The 15,075-nt window shown below is 39.3% G+C and overlaps 1 protein-coding gene across 1 annotated transcript in view; it reads right to left on the bottom strand.

The window, feature by feature from the left end:
- Window positions 1-10,744, bottom strand: part of LOC117399748 (GRB2-associated and regulator of MAPK protein-like) — a 72,353-nt gene extending 61,609 nt beyond the window's left edge. Inside the window, exon 1 of the mRNA XM_033999114.3 lies at window positions 10,352-10,744. Within this exon, the coding sequence (XP_033855005.3) occupies window positions 10,352-10,472 (121 nt within the window). The 5' untranslated portion in view covers window positions 10,473-10,744. The remainder of the gene's footprint in view (window positions 1-10,351) is intronic.
- Window positions 10,745-15,075: the final 4,331 nt, after the last annotated feature.

The following is a 15,075-nucleotide window of genomic DNA, read 5'->3' on the forward strand; positions in this document are numbered from 1 at the left end:
GTTGTATACCAAAGCTACTAAGCCGAAAGCGGCCTTGTGCGTTACCATTCGCAACCCCAGTAACAAGCAGCTTGGTCAAAATATTGAGGGAGTTTCACCTCCATGTCTGTGTTTTAAGGGTCGAGTGAGAAGCCACCCTTAACACTCTAGTTCCAAAACCAGGGTTTTGAGGTAACACGACATTTAGCCTGTAGAACCCAGGGTTTTCAACTAGTTTTAAGGTATGTGGCACTTACAAGGTAGTAGGGGGCACCAATCTCATAGTGGCGCATAATTTCGATGGTGGGCCTTGAAAAAAAGGATTAAAATGGTGCTTCTGGTGCAATTGTGGATGGTTTAACCCTTTGCGATCCTATGTTGGACCTGGTCCGACATTACAATTTTCCCTTTCCGGTCCAAATCATCAAAAACATCATCAAAAAGACATAAAAAACAGGCCTCTAGGAAAAAGTCGAGAAAACCATTCAATGGCCGAGTGAGACTGATAGGAGTCGAGAGAAGCCGAAACAAAAAAAAAGAAAAGGGGTGTATCTGATAATACAGATAGCCCCAGGACCACAGAGATAACACGGACATAAACAAACAAGATAGCTGCTTCTGCATCCAGCGCTCAAAGAATATCACAGACATTTGTAGAGCTTTTTGAGATGTTATAGTAATAAAATAATGACTTAGATCGCATTTTTGAGGAGTGATCAGGAGATGATTTACTGGTATGCACGACTATGAAGAGGTATGTGAAAAATACAGCGAACTAGGGGTGGGGTGGGGCTGGAGATGCAGTACTGAGTGTCCTGTTGATATGAAGTGCCTTTTAAACCTGTTTTACTGTGAAAAAAAATACTTTTAAACAGCGCGTCAAATAAACTGCACGTGTGAAAATAAATTGGACCTGACACGCCTGAGATGCGCTGAATAAATGGACCGCAAAGGGTTAAGCATGTGCTAGACAAGTAGTGGCCTGCTTGCAGTGTCTGACAAAATACTCCATGTGCAATGATTTCCATTACACGAGAGTAGATGTTAAAACCTCATGCTGATTTGAACTCGGCTCTCGCCAAGATAAGCACCAACTAAGACGTAGCTTTACAGTAAACTAATGTGATCCATATGTGTCTCCATCCATTTGCGTTTCCTTCCATATGATGATGTAGATATCTTTCTGCCTGGTTTTGATGGCTGAAGTGTAATGCTGGCTTCAGGGATCAGTTGATTTTGCCTCCCTAGCGCATCAGAACACACCACGGCTGCAATGCTGGCTCTGGGGATCAACCACAGTGCAGTCTCCCCAGTGCAACAGCATGACAACCGTCTGGATTGAGCTAAGTAGGGTACATCTCTGGGGTCTTCAAGTGGGCATCTTCCATCCTCAGTGTTTCGTCGACTAGCCCACGACACCTCAAGAGGGCTCGACAGTGATTCTGGCATCCCAGCATCACCCCCCCTCCGTCCCCCACTCAACTCAGCCCAGCTTACTTATCCGTACATCAGCGTTTCTTTCTTTCTATTGTGCTTGAGATCCCCAACCAGAATCTTTCCGTCTCAACCACAGCCAGTTGGCTGCTCCTCTCTGCTGCTTCAGATAAGTTCTTCACTGTGCGACGCAACTCTTGGCCACTGACTCCGACGTCTCTGAGAAACCGGGTTGTAGAGTGTGCCACAAATCCTCGACAACCCACCTCCACTGGGTAAACCCAGACTCTCCATCCACGCTGTTCCGCTTCAGCGGCTAGTTGAGCATACAGCAGTTTCTTCCTCTCATACACCTCATCTACAGCATCCTCCCATGGCACTCTACCAGGTGAACAAGGTGTGCTGATCCAGACCACAAGACAATATCTGGTCGAGGGTTGGTGGTGGCAATCTCAGGTGCAAAAATAAGCCGTTGACCAACATCTGCCAGCATTTTCCAGTCTCTAGCAGCTTCCAGTTGTCCTGGGCGAGGATTGGTTTTAACACCTTTTCTTGGTGGTTGCTCTCCTGGGCGGAGGAATGTTGTCTTTTGTGTGTAATGTTTTGATGAATAGGTAGCAACTTATTCGTCATGTTACGCTTGTCTTCCAATGCTAAGGCCAAACATCGCAGCACCTGGTGATGGCGCAAAGTAAAGTCCTTGGCTAAGAGCCACCTTACATCCTTAAAATGTGCCTTAATGTTGCAGATGATGAACACAAAGGACAGGAGGGATCCTCTCCTACCCATAGGTTTAGGTTCTGTGGTGATGGGAGAACATCATATGTTGACCTGATGAGGAAACTGATCCTGCTCTGTTCCTTTGACCATAGGTCTTGCCAGCCAATCTTGCGTTGTTCCACACTCTCCCATCTCGTCCATTCTCCCTGCACGGCCTTTACGCACCTCATCCTCTCCTCCTGCTTTTGCACCTCGTTGACTACCAGCTTCCTCCGTTGAGCTGGGGCTGCCTTGTGCCATGTAGGAGGAGCTGAACTGAGACCAAGACCCCCTCTTCCATGCTGAACTTGCCCCATGATATCACCAAATCGAAGGGCAGCCTTTGCATCTTCCACAGCTTTCTTTGCCGCCCACTTTCTTCCAGTTTTCAACACAGGTGCTGCCTCCCTTACGCATTTGTCGCGTGACTCTACTAATGTCATTTCCAGTCTGACCTTGGCGCACATAAACTCCTCGGTTAGAGCGGAGACTGGTAGCTGCAGTATTCCTTTACCATAAAGTCCCACTCTGCTGAGGCAGCGTGGAACTCCCAACCATTTCCTGATGTATGAACTGATTAAACTTCCAGCTTCTCTACTGTTGTCAAAGAAACCTCGTACACAGTCAGTGGTCACAGCAGCCTCGGCAGTAGACCACACTGAAAGCACCAGAGTTTTAGTTTGCCTGGTAAAGCACTGCTGTCTATGCTCTTAAACCCTTCCACTGCTTGTTGTCTAACTTCTCCCACACAAATTGTGTCCTTTAGATCCCCGTCGTACCATCTCCCAAGACTTTTCACTGGCTTCTCAGACACTGTTGGTATTGCCTCACCATTAATGTAGAACATTTTATCTACTACTTTACCTTTAATTATAGAGATGCTCCTTGATTTAGTGGGCTTGAATTGCAATCGTGCCCATTCAATGTTATTGGTTAATTTGCCCAATAACCGATTAGTGCAGGCTACTGTTGTAGTCATGGTTCTCATGTCATCTATGTATGCTCGAATTGGTGGTAGTCGCATTCCTGAAGCCAAGCGCTCTCCTCCCACTACCCATTTTGATTCTCTAATGATTACTTCCTTTGCCATGGTAAAAGCCAGTGGAGAAATGGTGCATCCTTCTAGGCATTGCCATGTAGTGCTGAAGTTGAAAAACTAAATTGCAAATCTCCAAAGTAGGCTTTCACTAAATTTGTTATTGTCATCGGTACACTGAAAAAATCAAATGTTGCCCAAAGAAGTTCATGTGGCACTGAACCATATGCATTAGCCAAATCCAGGAATGTCACATGGAGCTCCTTCCTCTCCTTTTTAGCTGATTGAATTTGTTGCCAGATCACATTGATGTGTTCTAAGCATCCTGGGAAACCTGGAATGCCCGCTTTTTGTATTGAAGTGTCAATGAAGCAGTTCTTTAATAATGTGAAAATGTGTGTGGAATTGGTGACCACACCTTTAATTGTGTACAGTTGTAATATGGGAAACAGCATGCTGCAGCTCCCACGCTCAGCATTAGTCAAGCACTGATCAGACAGCATGTAATGTAACACAGGCAACTCTTATGATTACATGTTACTCTTTATTTTACAGTAAAAACAAGTTTAAATTGCAGCGTGTTCATTCTGCTATTTTCAATATTAAATACACTACAGCAAGCACATTGCCATATATTTTAGATATTTTCATTAGCACAACCTGAGAGCTAAATTTAGTGAATGGCAGTTTATTTCACTGCAGTCAAGTAAGCTGCAGTACATTTAATTTTTAATTCTCAATGTATTTATTTTTTCTCAGCAGTACACTTCCTAATTACAGTCCCAAGTATTTATATGTGTTCTGTTTTCACCTTTCTGGTCAGTTTGAGAAATAAACGTTGTTTTCCTTGCAACAGCGGACACTGCTTTATTACAAAACTCACGCTACATTACAGTTTTTCAGTATGCATTATGGCAACGTCTTAAATTACCTTTGGCTGAAGAGATATTATCAGCTCACCATCTACCTAGGGCAGGGCTTGAATTTCATTTTCGTGTGCTGAGGGGGATTTCCCCCCTATGCTGCAGCCAATGGGGGAGGGGGATTCCAAAATTTTAGGGGGAATGGCATATAGAAACTATATATTACCATGTCACCATTCACACTGGTGTTGCTTTAAAATAAGCTGCTTTCAGGAGACCTAAGAGTTGTTCATAACTGTGAGACAGAGCACTCTCCATTGCTTTTGCCATTGCCTGACGTGAAGTTTTTGCATGCAGCAGAAGAAAAAGGTGATTTTCTTTTTAACCAGCGCTCCATTTCTTTTTTTAACTCTTTATACCTGCCCTATTTTCACCTGTTTTTCGCTGTTTTCATTTATGTATGTTTAACTACTGGGTAGTTTGTACTGAATGCATGTAACATATCAAATGAAAGGCCACAACACTTCCTTTCATATTATGTAAGTTGCAACAGGATCAGGCAGAGATAAGAATATATGTTTAAAAAAAAAAAAAAAAATGCTTTTCCAAAAAAATCATGTTTGGTCACTGCTATATATATTGTAATCATGCACCATTGAACCTCAATATGAAATGAACATGGGGTGGGGGGTGGGGGGTGGGGGGGTGGGGGGGAATTGCTTTACTTGCAAAGAAACAAAAAACAGTGACTTCCATATTCCAAAAGTCCAACCAAAAGTTATGGAAATTCTTCAGACAGAGTGTAGCAAATGTAAATACTTACCTAAAGTTGCCTAGTATCACAAGCAGGAGATTATGGAATTGGTAAAACAGTCTGGTTGCTTGTCAGTGGTCACACTGAGTCAAGTGATGCACAAGATCAGTATGAGTTACACATTGTATTTGTTTTGCAAGACCTAAATGGTTAACATTCACCTGACATACTAGAACTGAAAGCTGTCCTTGCAGATACACTTTACCTACAGGCTGTTAATTAGAACACAGTTTCACAAGCTATTGTAAAGTGCTTGAATAACTTTGATGTTAATTTTGATGTCAGTGCATTTATCTGTATATTTGCCTTTTAAAAAATATTTCCGTGCATATTCCGTGAAATACGATCCTTTCCCAGTGACACTGCCGTGAATTTTAAAGAAAATTTCCTGGATTTTCACAGGGCCATAGTCATGCGTGACGGTACAAATAGGGGACGAAGCGACGTAATCTGTTCCTTTGTCTATGGTTAAGGAACGACCCGGAAGGACCCGTATTGTGTTTATCGTACCGTGAGTGTTTTGTTTGTTTGTCATTAATTGTTGCTATTTGTTATTATTAGTAGACAGCTAACATGTTCCAGAGCTGTCGCCAGAGACCAGCACTAACCCGGACATCACTACACCTGTATCACGATAAACTGTATTTACACCACAAGCACTACAGCACTCACCCAGGACTGGTGACCGTGTTTGTATATTGTGTGTGCGTACTTTGACTGTGTTTATTATTTGGCACTGCAGACCCTGTATTTACAACAGTGCAATACACATTGCTGTGTATGCCTGGAATTTATGGTTTGGTCACCAGTCCTGGATTACAGAATTAAATCATTTTCTGACTGGTCTTTTCATTGCGCACCGCATCACTCCTACTCCTACACCTGTACTCTGCTAACCACTTTGCCACACCTCTAATACAGTAAGAGAAGTAAGTTGCCAAACTAAGGCAAAAATGTCCTTCTCCACCTTTTTCTCCCAAGTAATTTTTTGCAGACCCCAAGTACTTTTATCCATGAGTACATTACAGGACATCTGAGTTTTAATGACAATTAACTTGTTTTGTCAACATGGAAATATACTAGGGAACGCACTTATTGTGGCGTTGATATCATTTATATAAAATTATTTATTTCTGTTTTAAAATTGAACATTTGCCTGCAAAAAAATATATATTTTTATAAATATAAAAAAAGGTCTGACATGCATGGGACTTGAATGAAACTATAACCTTCAGTTTGCAAGCGTGTTGTGTTACTGTCAGTGCTACATGATTAGTTGAGATAAGCAGTATTTTGAAAGATGAAGTCAGCCAGCTGAGAATTCTCAAGACTGTTATATTTTGGAGATTTTTCGAGTCATCATTCATCTTCATCATCATCATTCGGAGATTCTGATGTTGAGCTCTGAAAATTTTGGTTTCCTGTCAGTGTAACGCTCATTGTGGTCCCTATTGGCACAAGGAAGTACGGTTCCTCTCGATACTGGTTGATGAGAGCAACACTATTTGTGGTCCCCACTGGATAAAAAGGAACGTAATTTTTTTCTGAGAATTAGCTATGCTGAAGGACAACCTATATATTTGGTAAAAGTAAAACATTAATAAATAATGTAACAAATTAATACATACATAAAACACATAGACATTTATTTCTTTATCTATCTTGATATTTATTTTTCACTATCAGATATAAACACTGCTATTTAATACTGTATGAAACAAAAATAAATACTCAACAGTTCTTGTTCAATTGTATATTAGTGAAGATTTTTGTACATGAAGGTCGTCCTACTTTCATATATTTTACTTTCAAATTAAAAAATATATTGCAACGACTGGGACAATTGCTTTGTTGCAAGACTTTTTGTCTGTTCAATTTGTCTCGTCTGTCTTTTATGTGTTACATGTATTGTAAAGGGGGGTCACGCTGTTACTTAGCATGGGAAGGGAGTGAGGGAGTGAATGAGTGGGGAGAATGTGTGGTGTTGTTTTCGGGGGTTGCAGAGCATGGATGTGACTGGTTGATGAGTTTGACAGCAGCGGGAAACGACGGGAGGTTATACAATAAGAGGGTGCATGAGCCTGGGTACTGGACAGTCCAGCGCTGAACTTGAATGAGATACTGTGGGTGCGACTGAGTGAGTGTGTGAGCTGTGACCGGAGAGAATATACAGTGAAAGTGCCAAGACTAAAACGTAGGGCTATTATTTTGGTGCCGTGAATTCCGGCCCCTAACAGGAATTCTCTGTAGTTTCAAATAAAACAAACACTTTGAGAATTCAACACCGTCTCGCTGAGTACTACTTCCTAAACATGAAAATGTTACAATATACTAAAGGAACAGATCAAGCTTATTATGATAGTTTGCAAAATCAGATGAAAGCTTTCAATACAAATCGGGATAATACATAATCATTATTTACAAAATCTTGTTCGTCTCGTTACTTATTAAAAACTGTAACTTTACTGCTATACTACTTGCAAATGTTGTAAAATGGAAGTACAAACTTTGTGGAGTGAAAGCTAGGGCGTCTGCATTGCAAGCTGCATTAGAAGCATGTCTTGCAAGCTGCATTAGAAGCATGTCTTGGGTAGGATTCTCACACAGGGTTTATATTGCAAACTTAAAAAAAAAATTAAATGTATTTTATTTATGTGTAACAAACACTTTTTTAAATGTCAAAAAGAATGAGTTGATATGAATGACTTTCATTGAATATACATACTTTTGCACACATAACTAACGTGTGTGTGTGTGTGTGTATGTGTAAATTATATATATATATATATATATATATATATATATATATATATATATATATATATATATATATATATATATATACACACACACACACACACACACACACACACCAATATGCTGGACTCATTTTATAAGCTTCGTAAAATAAAATCAGAAAATTCAAAATAAAACAGATTTCATAGGGCCCTATAAATTGTTTATACCGAAAGCTCATAGTTAAACCACGGCGATGAATAAATTAATAGTGTAAGCAATCACACAGACAAAATTCAATGAAATGCAGACGCATTTGCTTATCTCAAAATAATGCAAAATTCGTCATTACAAGGGGAGATGAAGGGAGGTTTCAGTTCTGAGTGAGTGTTTTGTAACCATTATGAATGTTTGTTCACTTTTTTTTTTTTTTTTTTAAACGCAAGCCTATGAATGTTAGAGTATATCTGTACACTTTTTTTAAGCACTTGTCCACAGGACTACTGAGACACAGACATCAGCTAGTCCTCATCAGTTTTAATTCGCCTCAGGCGAGCGTTAGTTTCTAACCCTGTCGGTTCGGTACCAGTTTGGAGACTTTAGCACCGGGTTGGTACAGGTATGGTACCAGGTCGGTATCTTTAGCACCATGTCAGCACTGGGACGGCGCCTGGTCGGGTTCGGTGGCGGTAACCTGCCAGTACAGTACCGGGTCAGGAGCGGAGCGGGTCGGTGATCTCTGTACCAGTTCGGTACGGGTACATGGGTGGTAACATACAGGGATGCTAACCTGTAAAAGCCACTGGCAAAACCACTCTGTCGAGACTGAGGGAAGCCTGCTTGCTAGAATGGACCAACAGCCTTCGCAGTGGTGATGCTAAAAGCTGTCACCAAAACGGCATCAAGATAAAGCGATTATCTCGGTCCTGCACGTGTGTTTAGCACCACATTGCTGACAGGCCTGCACTTAGAAATGCTTGCACGTAGAAATACTGTAGCGTGCACGGAGGAAGGCAGCAGCAGGGCTGGTAGGTGACGTAATCACACACAAAGACATGAGCCCGATATACATTCCTTGCAATGGAGCCGGCTCCTTTGTACAGCGGTATCGGCGCTATGCTTTAGTGCTAGAGGTCCCGGGTTTGCGCCCGCCCTTCGCCTGTGTGTGGATTGCTTTGCCCTGTGTGATGCGCCTGCCTGCGGGAACCAGGATCGCTACAATACGTTCTTAACAAAAAACAGTAATTAACAATTTAAATAATACAAACGTCTTGTATGGTGTTAAAACGCAAAAAACTGAAATAAAATAACCTCCAGCTGGAGCTATGCAGCCTGGGGGTTATGTTGCTGGATACCTGGCAAGGTGCGACTTGAAGCGCACAGGGCCGCCGCGGGATGTTAACACATGCGTATAATTAGTAAAAAACTATTACAGCAATTAGTTTAAATGTCACATATAATTTATGTAAAAAAACACAATACATGTTAAATATATATATATATATACAGATAGAAGCAACAATGTACTTATCTGAACAATGCTCTCCGATCACGCCAGCTTTTAAAGAAAAAACGGAGCTGAGATCGGTGAGCGCTGTCTTTTTGTGCCCTCGGGGGCGGGACTGCACAGCTTGATGAGCAGCACTGGTATACGATTTTTGGGTCTTTAGGAGGTAAATACCCATTAGGTAATTGTTACATTTCGCACTTGAAAGGGAACATACATTTTAAAAAATGTGTCAGCCCTCCTCTGCTTTCTGAAACAATACAATAAAACGTGTTCTACCTGTTCACATATTCATAACAAAGCGAGATTTGTCTAGTGTTGCTGAAATCCTCTTTCAAAGCAGGTAAGATTTACTGTACAGTATAACAAACACTGCATTATACGACGCAGAGCTACAATCAGTAGTTTGTTAATCACATACTTATTCACATGTTGATTTTTACTTGTATTCATACCTGGTTGTCCAACCGACTACATTCAGAAAGTTAGATACAACATTTTTGAGGTATCGAACAACCACCCATTTCAACAGTTCGTGGTTTAGTACAGCCTAAATGGAGCCAGTTAAACTAAAGTCAATATGTCCTTAAAAATGTAATAAGTATTGTTGCAGGATATTGTTTATGCCTTATATGTAACATATTACTTGTAGAATATTTGTAAGCATTCATTTATATTACATTGTTGCAATAATAGTAACAGTAATATAGTATATATCATTGTTCTTTTCTATTTAAAGGCTTTGATAAAAGCCCGTCAACCAAAGAATACATTTTTAACCCGTTATGAGTCATTTGTTATTTTAATTTAAAAAGACATATAGCCTTCAGAATTTCTTTTCTAACATAGACCAACTTCAACAGTAGTCTAGCAATGTTTCCACTAACTCCCCTAAGCACTTCTTCCATCCTGAACAAAGCCTTTTAAATATCACACATTTACAAAAAAATCCTTTATTATGTCCTTCTCTCCAGTATTGTGTCAAAAAGAACTGATTTGTATGTTACCCTGTAGTAATTCGCAGAGATTAAAAATGATGTAAGTGAAGTCCTTTTTGTCCCGTGTGTACTGTTTACCACTCTTCTGCATTTGATCCATACAGACCCCCGTATTTACTAGATACAGGCGTCTTTACTAGATACAGGCGTCTCTATAAATATGTTATATGCCAGAGCCCACTTTGTACCATGACAGCCAGCACGAGTGACCCAAATGATCCTTACCGGTGTCCAGTTTGACGATCTGCGGCAATCGGTACGAGCTGACCAGTCGGTCCAGTGGCAGAGAGGTCGTGCTCCATTTCATATCTTTGAGATTGTTATAGAGCATTAATCCCGCGTCCATGGTTGCTCGCTGCTGACATTAACCCAGTACTATTTAACATTCATTTGGAGAAAGACATGGACCCTGCAAAGCGTCTCTGTTTCCAAGACTTTCAGTTGTTATCCAGACTCGGTTGTAGCTGTTGACAGGAAACGCCATGGAATTACAGTGGGTAAAGTGTATAGTAAGGACGCCTGCGCAACAGCTGGAGGACACCGCCTCCCCTCTCGTGCATGTAGACCAAACAGGCTTTTTGCTTTCTCGCTCAACCCTCTGCTAGTTACTGCCACCACTTGTCCTATAGGTTGAAGCACTCCCAGATCCCATAATTCTGTTGGTTATACAAATACTATTCCAATTTGTCTCTCTCTCTCTCTCTCTCTCTCTCTCTCTCTCTCTCTCTCTCTCTCTCTCTCTCTCTCTCTCTCTGTCCATCGACATGACTTCCATTTAAAGTACATTAAATACATTATTGTAACAAATGAAAAGTTTCAGCAAACTCAGGTGAGCAGTTCCCATATATGGACCTACAGGGAACTTAAGAGATAACATTGATAAAGGGTTTTCATGTTCCAAGTAAAAATGTAGTGTGAAAAAAAAAGTAAGAAAGCCATTACTTAGGTGCGGTATTGCTCCACGGCAACTCAGTTGTTTAAAGCTATAGTCTTTACTAACATAGTATAATACAAACATCTTTATTGTAAGTGACTACTTGAGTAAACAGGTAAAAATCAAAGCATGTATAGAAACATACTTGTCATAAAACTTCCCAAACTACTTTCAGTGTAAAGACAGCGAGTAAATAATTTAAGCAAATATTAACAATTTACTTTAGATTGTACCTTTAGTCCTGGGCTGTGTGCCAATGTTAACAATGGGGTAATGGATGTTGGGCTGCTTGTATTTATTTATTTATTTTTCTTCTTTATAACTACACAGATCTGTTATTTAAGTTCTCAAGCTATGAATGCAGGTTCTGAATGGCTGAAATCCTATACCGGTTCCAACAGATGTGATTTGTTCATGCTTTAGAGGAAGGTAAGACAAGTTTAAAAAAAAAAAAAAGCTTTTATTATTATTTTTTATGTTTAGGCTGTTCATGATCTTCTAATTTAAAGATCACAACTTTTTAAAGCAGTAGCATTTTCAACATTCTGCCATCGTTTAGTCATATAGGTGAGCTAAACGTCTTCAAGATGATATGATACAACACCTTGAAGATGTTGTGCTTGTAATCATCAACTCTGTACTAGCTCAGGAAGTAAAATATCCTTTATACACAGTTTGTTATACAGCTTTCATATTTTAACCAATGGCTCGTAATGAATGACTCACAGCAAGGGTCATCGTGCAATAACCAACAAAACCAGTTATGGAAAGATTAATAAATTACCTGAGTGAACACTATGGTACTTGTAACTGCCAATTCCGCGTCAGTTATTCTTTACTATGGTTTCCAGAGCAGAGGATGAAACAGAAACAAGACATGGAGGAAGGGATCATGTTTAAGGTTCAGAACAAATAATCAAACCACACAAAAGAACTGGACTTTTTTTTTTTTTCAAAATATTTGTGTAAGACTTATCACTTTAAACACCAGGAGGTCTGTTCAATTGATCTATATGGCGGTGTGTCATATTATATATGTTAAGTTTGTAAACATATACAAAAATACATGAAGGTTCATATTTTAAATCTGTCACTGCTTGGAGCAATTGAATAGATCCCCTTGTTCCTTGTGAAATAACAATAATTTGTTTGCCTTGGATATGGAAGCTCCTGCCATCTGATCACCTACTATCAGCCCTCGGTCAAAGTCTTTCAGATTTGCAGTCATCACATCATGACAGAAACCAAGAACCAAGGAGATTCAGCTTAATTTATTAAAGATTACATCACGCTGGAAATTGTATGGTCTCAGTTGTATAGGAGACAGCCCTTTTACAAATTGTAGAATTTTGACCAACTTATACTACATGTTGAATTGCATATGAACCATGGTCTGCTTTTTTATAGATAGAACAGGTTTCAATAATTAGATGAAGTTCATTCAAGAAAAAAAGTAGTGTTACAAAATCTACGGTAAATCCGCTGAGATGAGCAATGGAAAGAACATGATTATGAAAAACAGATTCCATTAGTAAAAACCTTGCTAAAAATTTTGACAGGACAGCATCACGGGCCAGGCTGTTTCTACCAGGAAGGGAAACTCAGACACAGAAGGTACTGTGAAGCGCTAATGTGCTTAACAAGACACTAAACAGACATGAACAAAAACACATTAACAAAATAACAGGCACAAGGTCCAGAACAACAGGTATATACAAAACACTCACAGGTGTACACACCCAGGATGGGACAGCACAGCCAGCACGGAACATTGAACATGGAACACGGAACACGGAACACGCACGTGTTAATTAGCTTATTTCTGAGTATCAGCCATGTTATAAATGTTTTCCAGTAGAAATGTTTTCCAGTAGAAATATAGAAAGTATAACACATTGATATTTATGACATCTTGCAAAGAGAAGCTTTATAAAAGGAGGGCACTGTACTGTAAAATACTTTTGAACACAGGATCAAAGTTGCTTGACTGAAACTTGAGCCTTTTACTAAAAACCTGCCATTGGCAAGTCATCTTTCATCTCACACCTGCACTCAGCTATCATTTAAAACAAAGAAACCACAAGATAGCTTTCTCATTTTTTTTTTTTTTTTTTGCCAACTTTAAGTCTTTTTTGACTAAGGAATGGTAAGTTAAAGTATTTTTTAAAAAGTACGGGACAATCATATAGATTTGATACTATAACAATAAACAAATGAAGGTATTGTAAACTGAATTGTTTTGAAGTATAATTTTATTCCCTGGGTAAATAAACACTTCTTTAAGAAACATACTGTGAGATCTTAGAAAGAAACACATGAAGAGAAACAAACACAGACTAATGACAAACACTGTACACAGAAACAAAACGATTTATTCAAGCTTTAATCTAAACATTTGGTAATTGTATTTGGTAACTGTGTTACCTGAGACAGAATAAAATGCCATTCTCAATACATACCTTTATGACTTGAACTTGTATCAAGCAAGAAAAAACTAAGCATTAACATTTAAAGTTGTGGGAATCTCCCCAGGTTGTAAATAGTATTGCATCTGTAGCAGCATTTTGTGTTTAACTTAATTTTTTCTACTATTTCTATATTATTTCTAAGGACTCGATAGGGTCTTCGAGCCATGTTCCAGGCAACTAGTGCAATTCATTCCACTGCAGGCAAGGGTAGCAGAAGAAAAATATAAACAAAGTAAACAATGTTCTTTTCATATATCGACAAAGTTTTACTTATCCCAAATACACCCAGACTTATGTTACTCAAAATGAATAGAATATCTACATTTATTAACAAATTAATAAAAAGGATTGTTAATTAATGTTTGCTGTATTCTGTTTGTAATAAAATAATAACGACGCAAGACGAAAGTCAAAAAAAAGTTTTGAATATTAAGATTTATGTTGTGTTTCTAAGTCAACTAATATCCTGCTTTTAAAGAGTATATTTACAAGAACGTCTTTAATTAAATGCATATTTACTCACAGAAATGTAACTAATTATTTGTGGGCTGCAGAATGAAAACAGCAATATAAAAAATACATATTGTGATTTTTATTTGATCTGAATTTGAGTTTCATGTGGAAACTTATTTTGTACTGCAGTACAACATGTTTTCATCCATCGTGAATATGTCTGATCAAAGTGTAAATAACTTGTTTAAAACAGGTGTGGGATTACTAAGGACACTTATAACCATAAATTGGCAAGAACAATTGTACGATTTGGTAAAATCAATTCTCTAATGCATATGCAAAAGGATATCGCAAGACCACAAAACATAAGACAATTGATGCATTAACTAAGGTACTGTATTCATGAAACTGTCATGATTATTAGACTAAAACAAGTCATGAGTTAAACCTTGAATTGGGTCCATTGTCTCTTCGAGAAATTGAGACACCAGTCAATGTGCATGTAACGGGGGGGGGGGGGTCTGTGCTGACTATCTGGCGCATGCTTGGTTCTGCAAGAAGAGGGCGGCAACCTCGTAAGATCTGCCTGTCAGTCATGGCAATGACACGGAGAGGTGGGGAAGAGGGTGTGTTGGCTTTCCCTCTCTCTGAGTGGCTGAGAGGCGGGCCTCCCAGTGACACTGGCAGAAGACGCTAGTATAAACAAAGACCAGGCAAGCACGGCTGAGGGAGACAGCCTGCCTTAAAATAAACTAAAAAGTAAAATAAATAATTACGTACCGAGGGGATGTGTGTAGTTATACGGGGAACTCTGGCCACCCCAGTATATAGAAAATAGCTGAGCGTAGGTCGGAGGCCTGTACTGACCAACTTAGTGGCAGTGGGGGCACTGCGTAAACAGCACTTTTGTTTTGTAGTTCTATTACTGTGTTTTATTTTCCCTTTTTCGTTTCCCTTTGGTTTTCATTATTATTTTTGAGCACCTGGTACGGTATACAATAGTGTAATACTTTAAATACTGTAGATTTAACGATATGACATACAGTAAATCTTGGAATATATATCCAAACCTGAGCTATACAAGGCTTCATGTA

This window comes from Acipenser ruthenus, chromosome 4 (assembly GCF_902713425.1).
Source record: "Acipenser ruthenus chromosome 4, fAciRut3.2 maternal haplotype, whole genome shotgun sequence".
Classification (NCBI taxonomy): Eukaryota; Metazoa; Chordata; class Actinopteri; order Acipenseriformes; family Acipenseridae; genus Acipenser; species Acipenser ruthenus.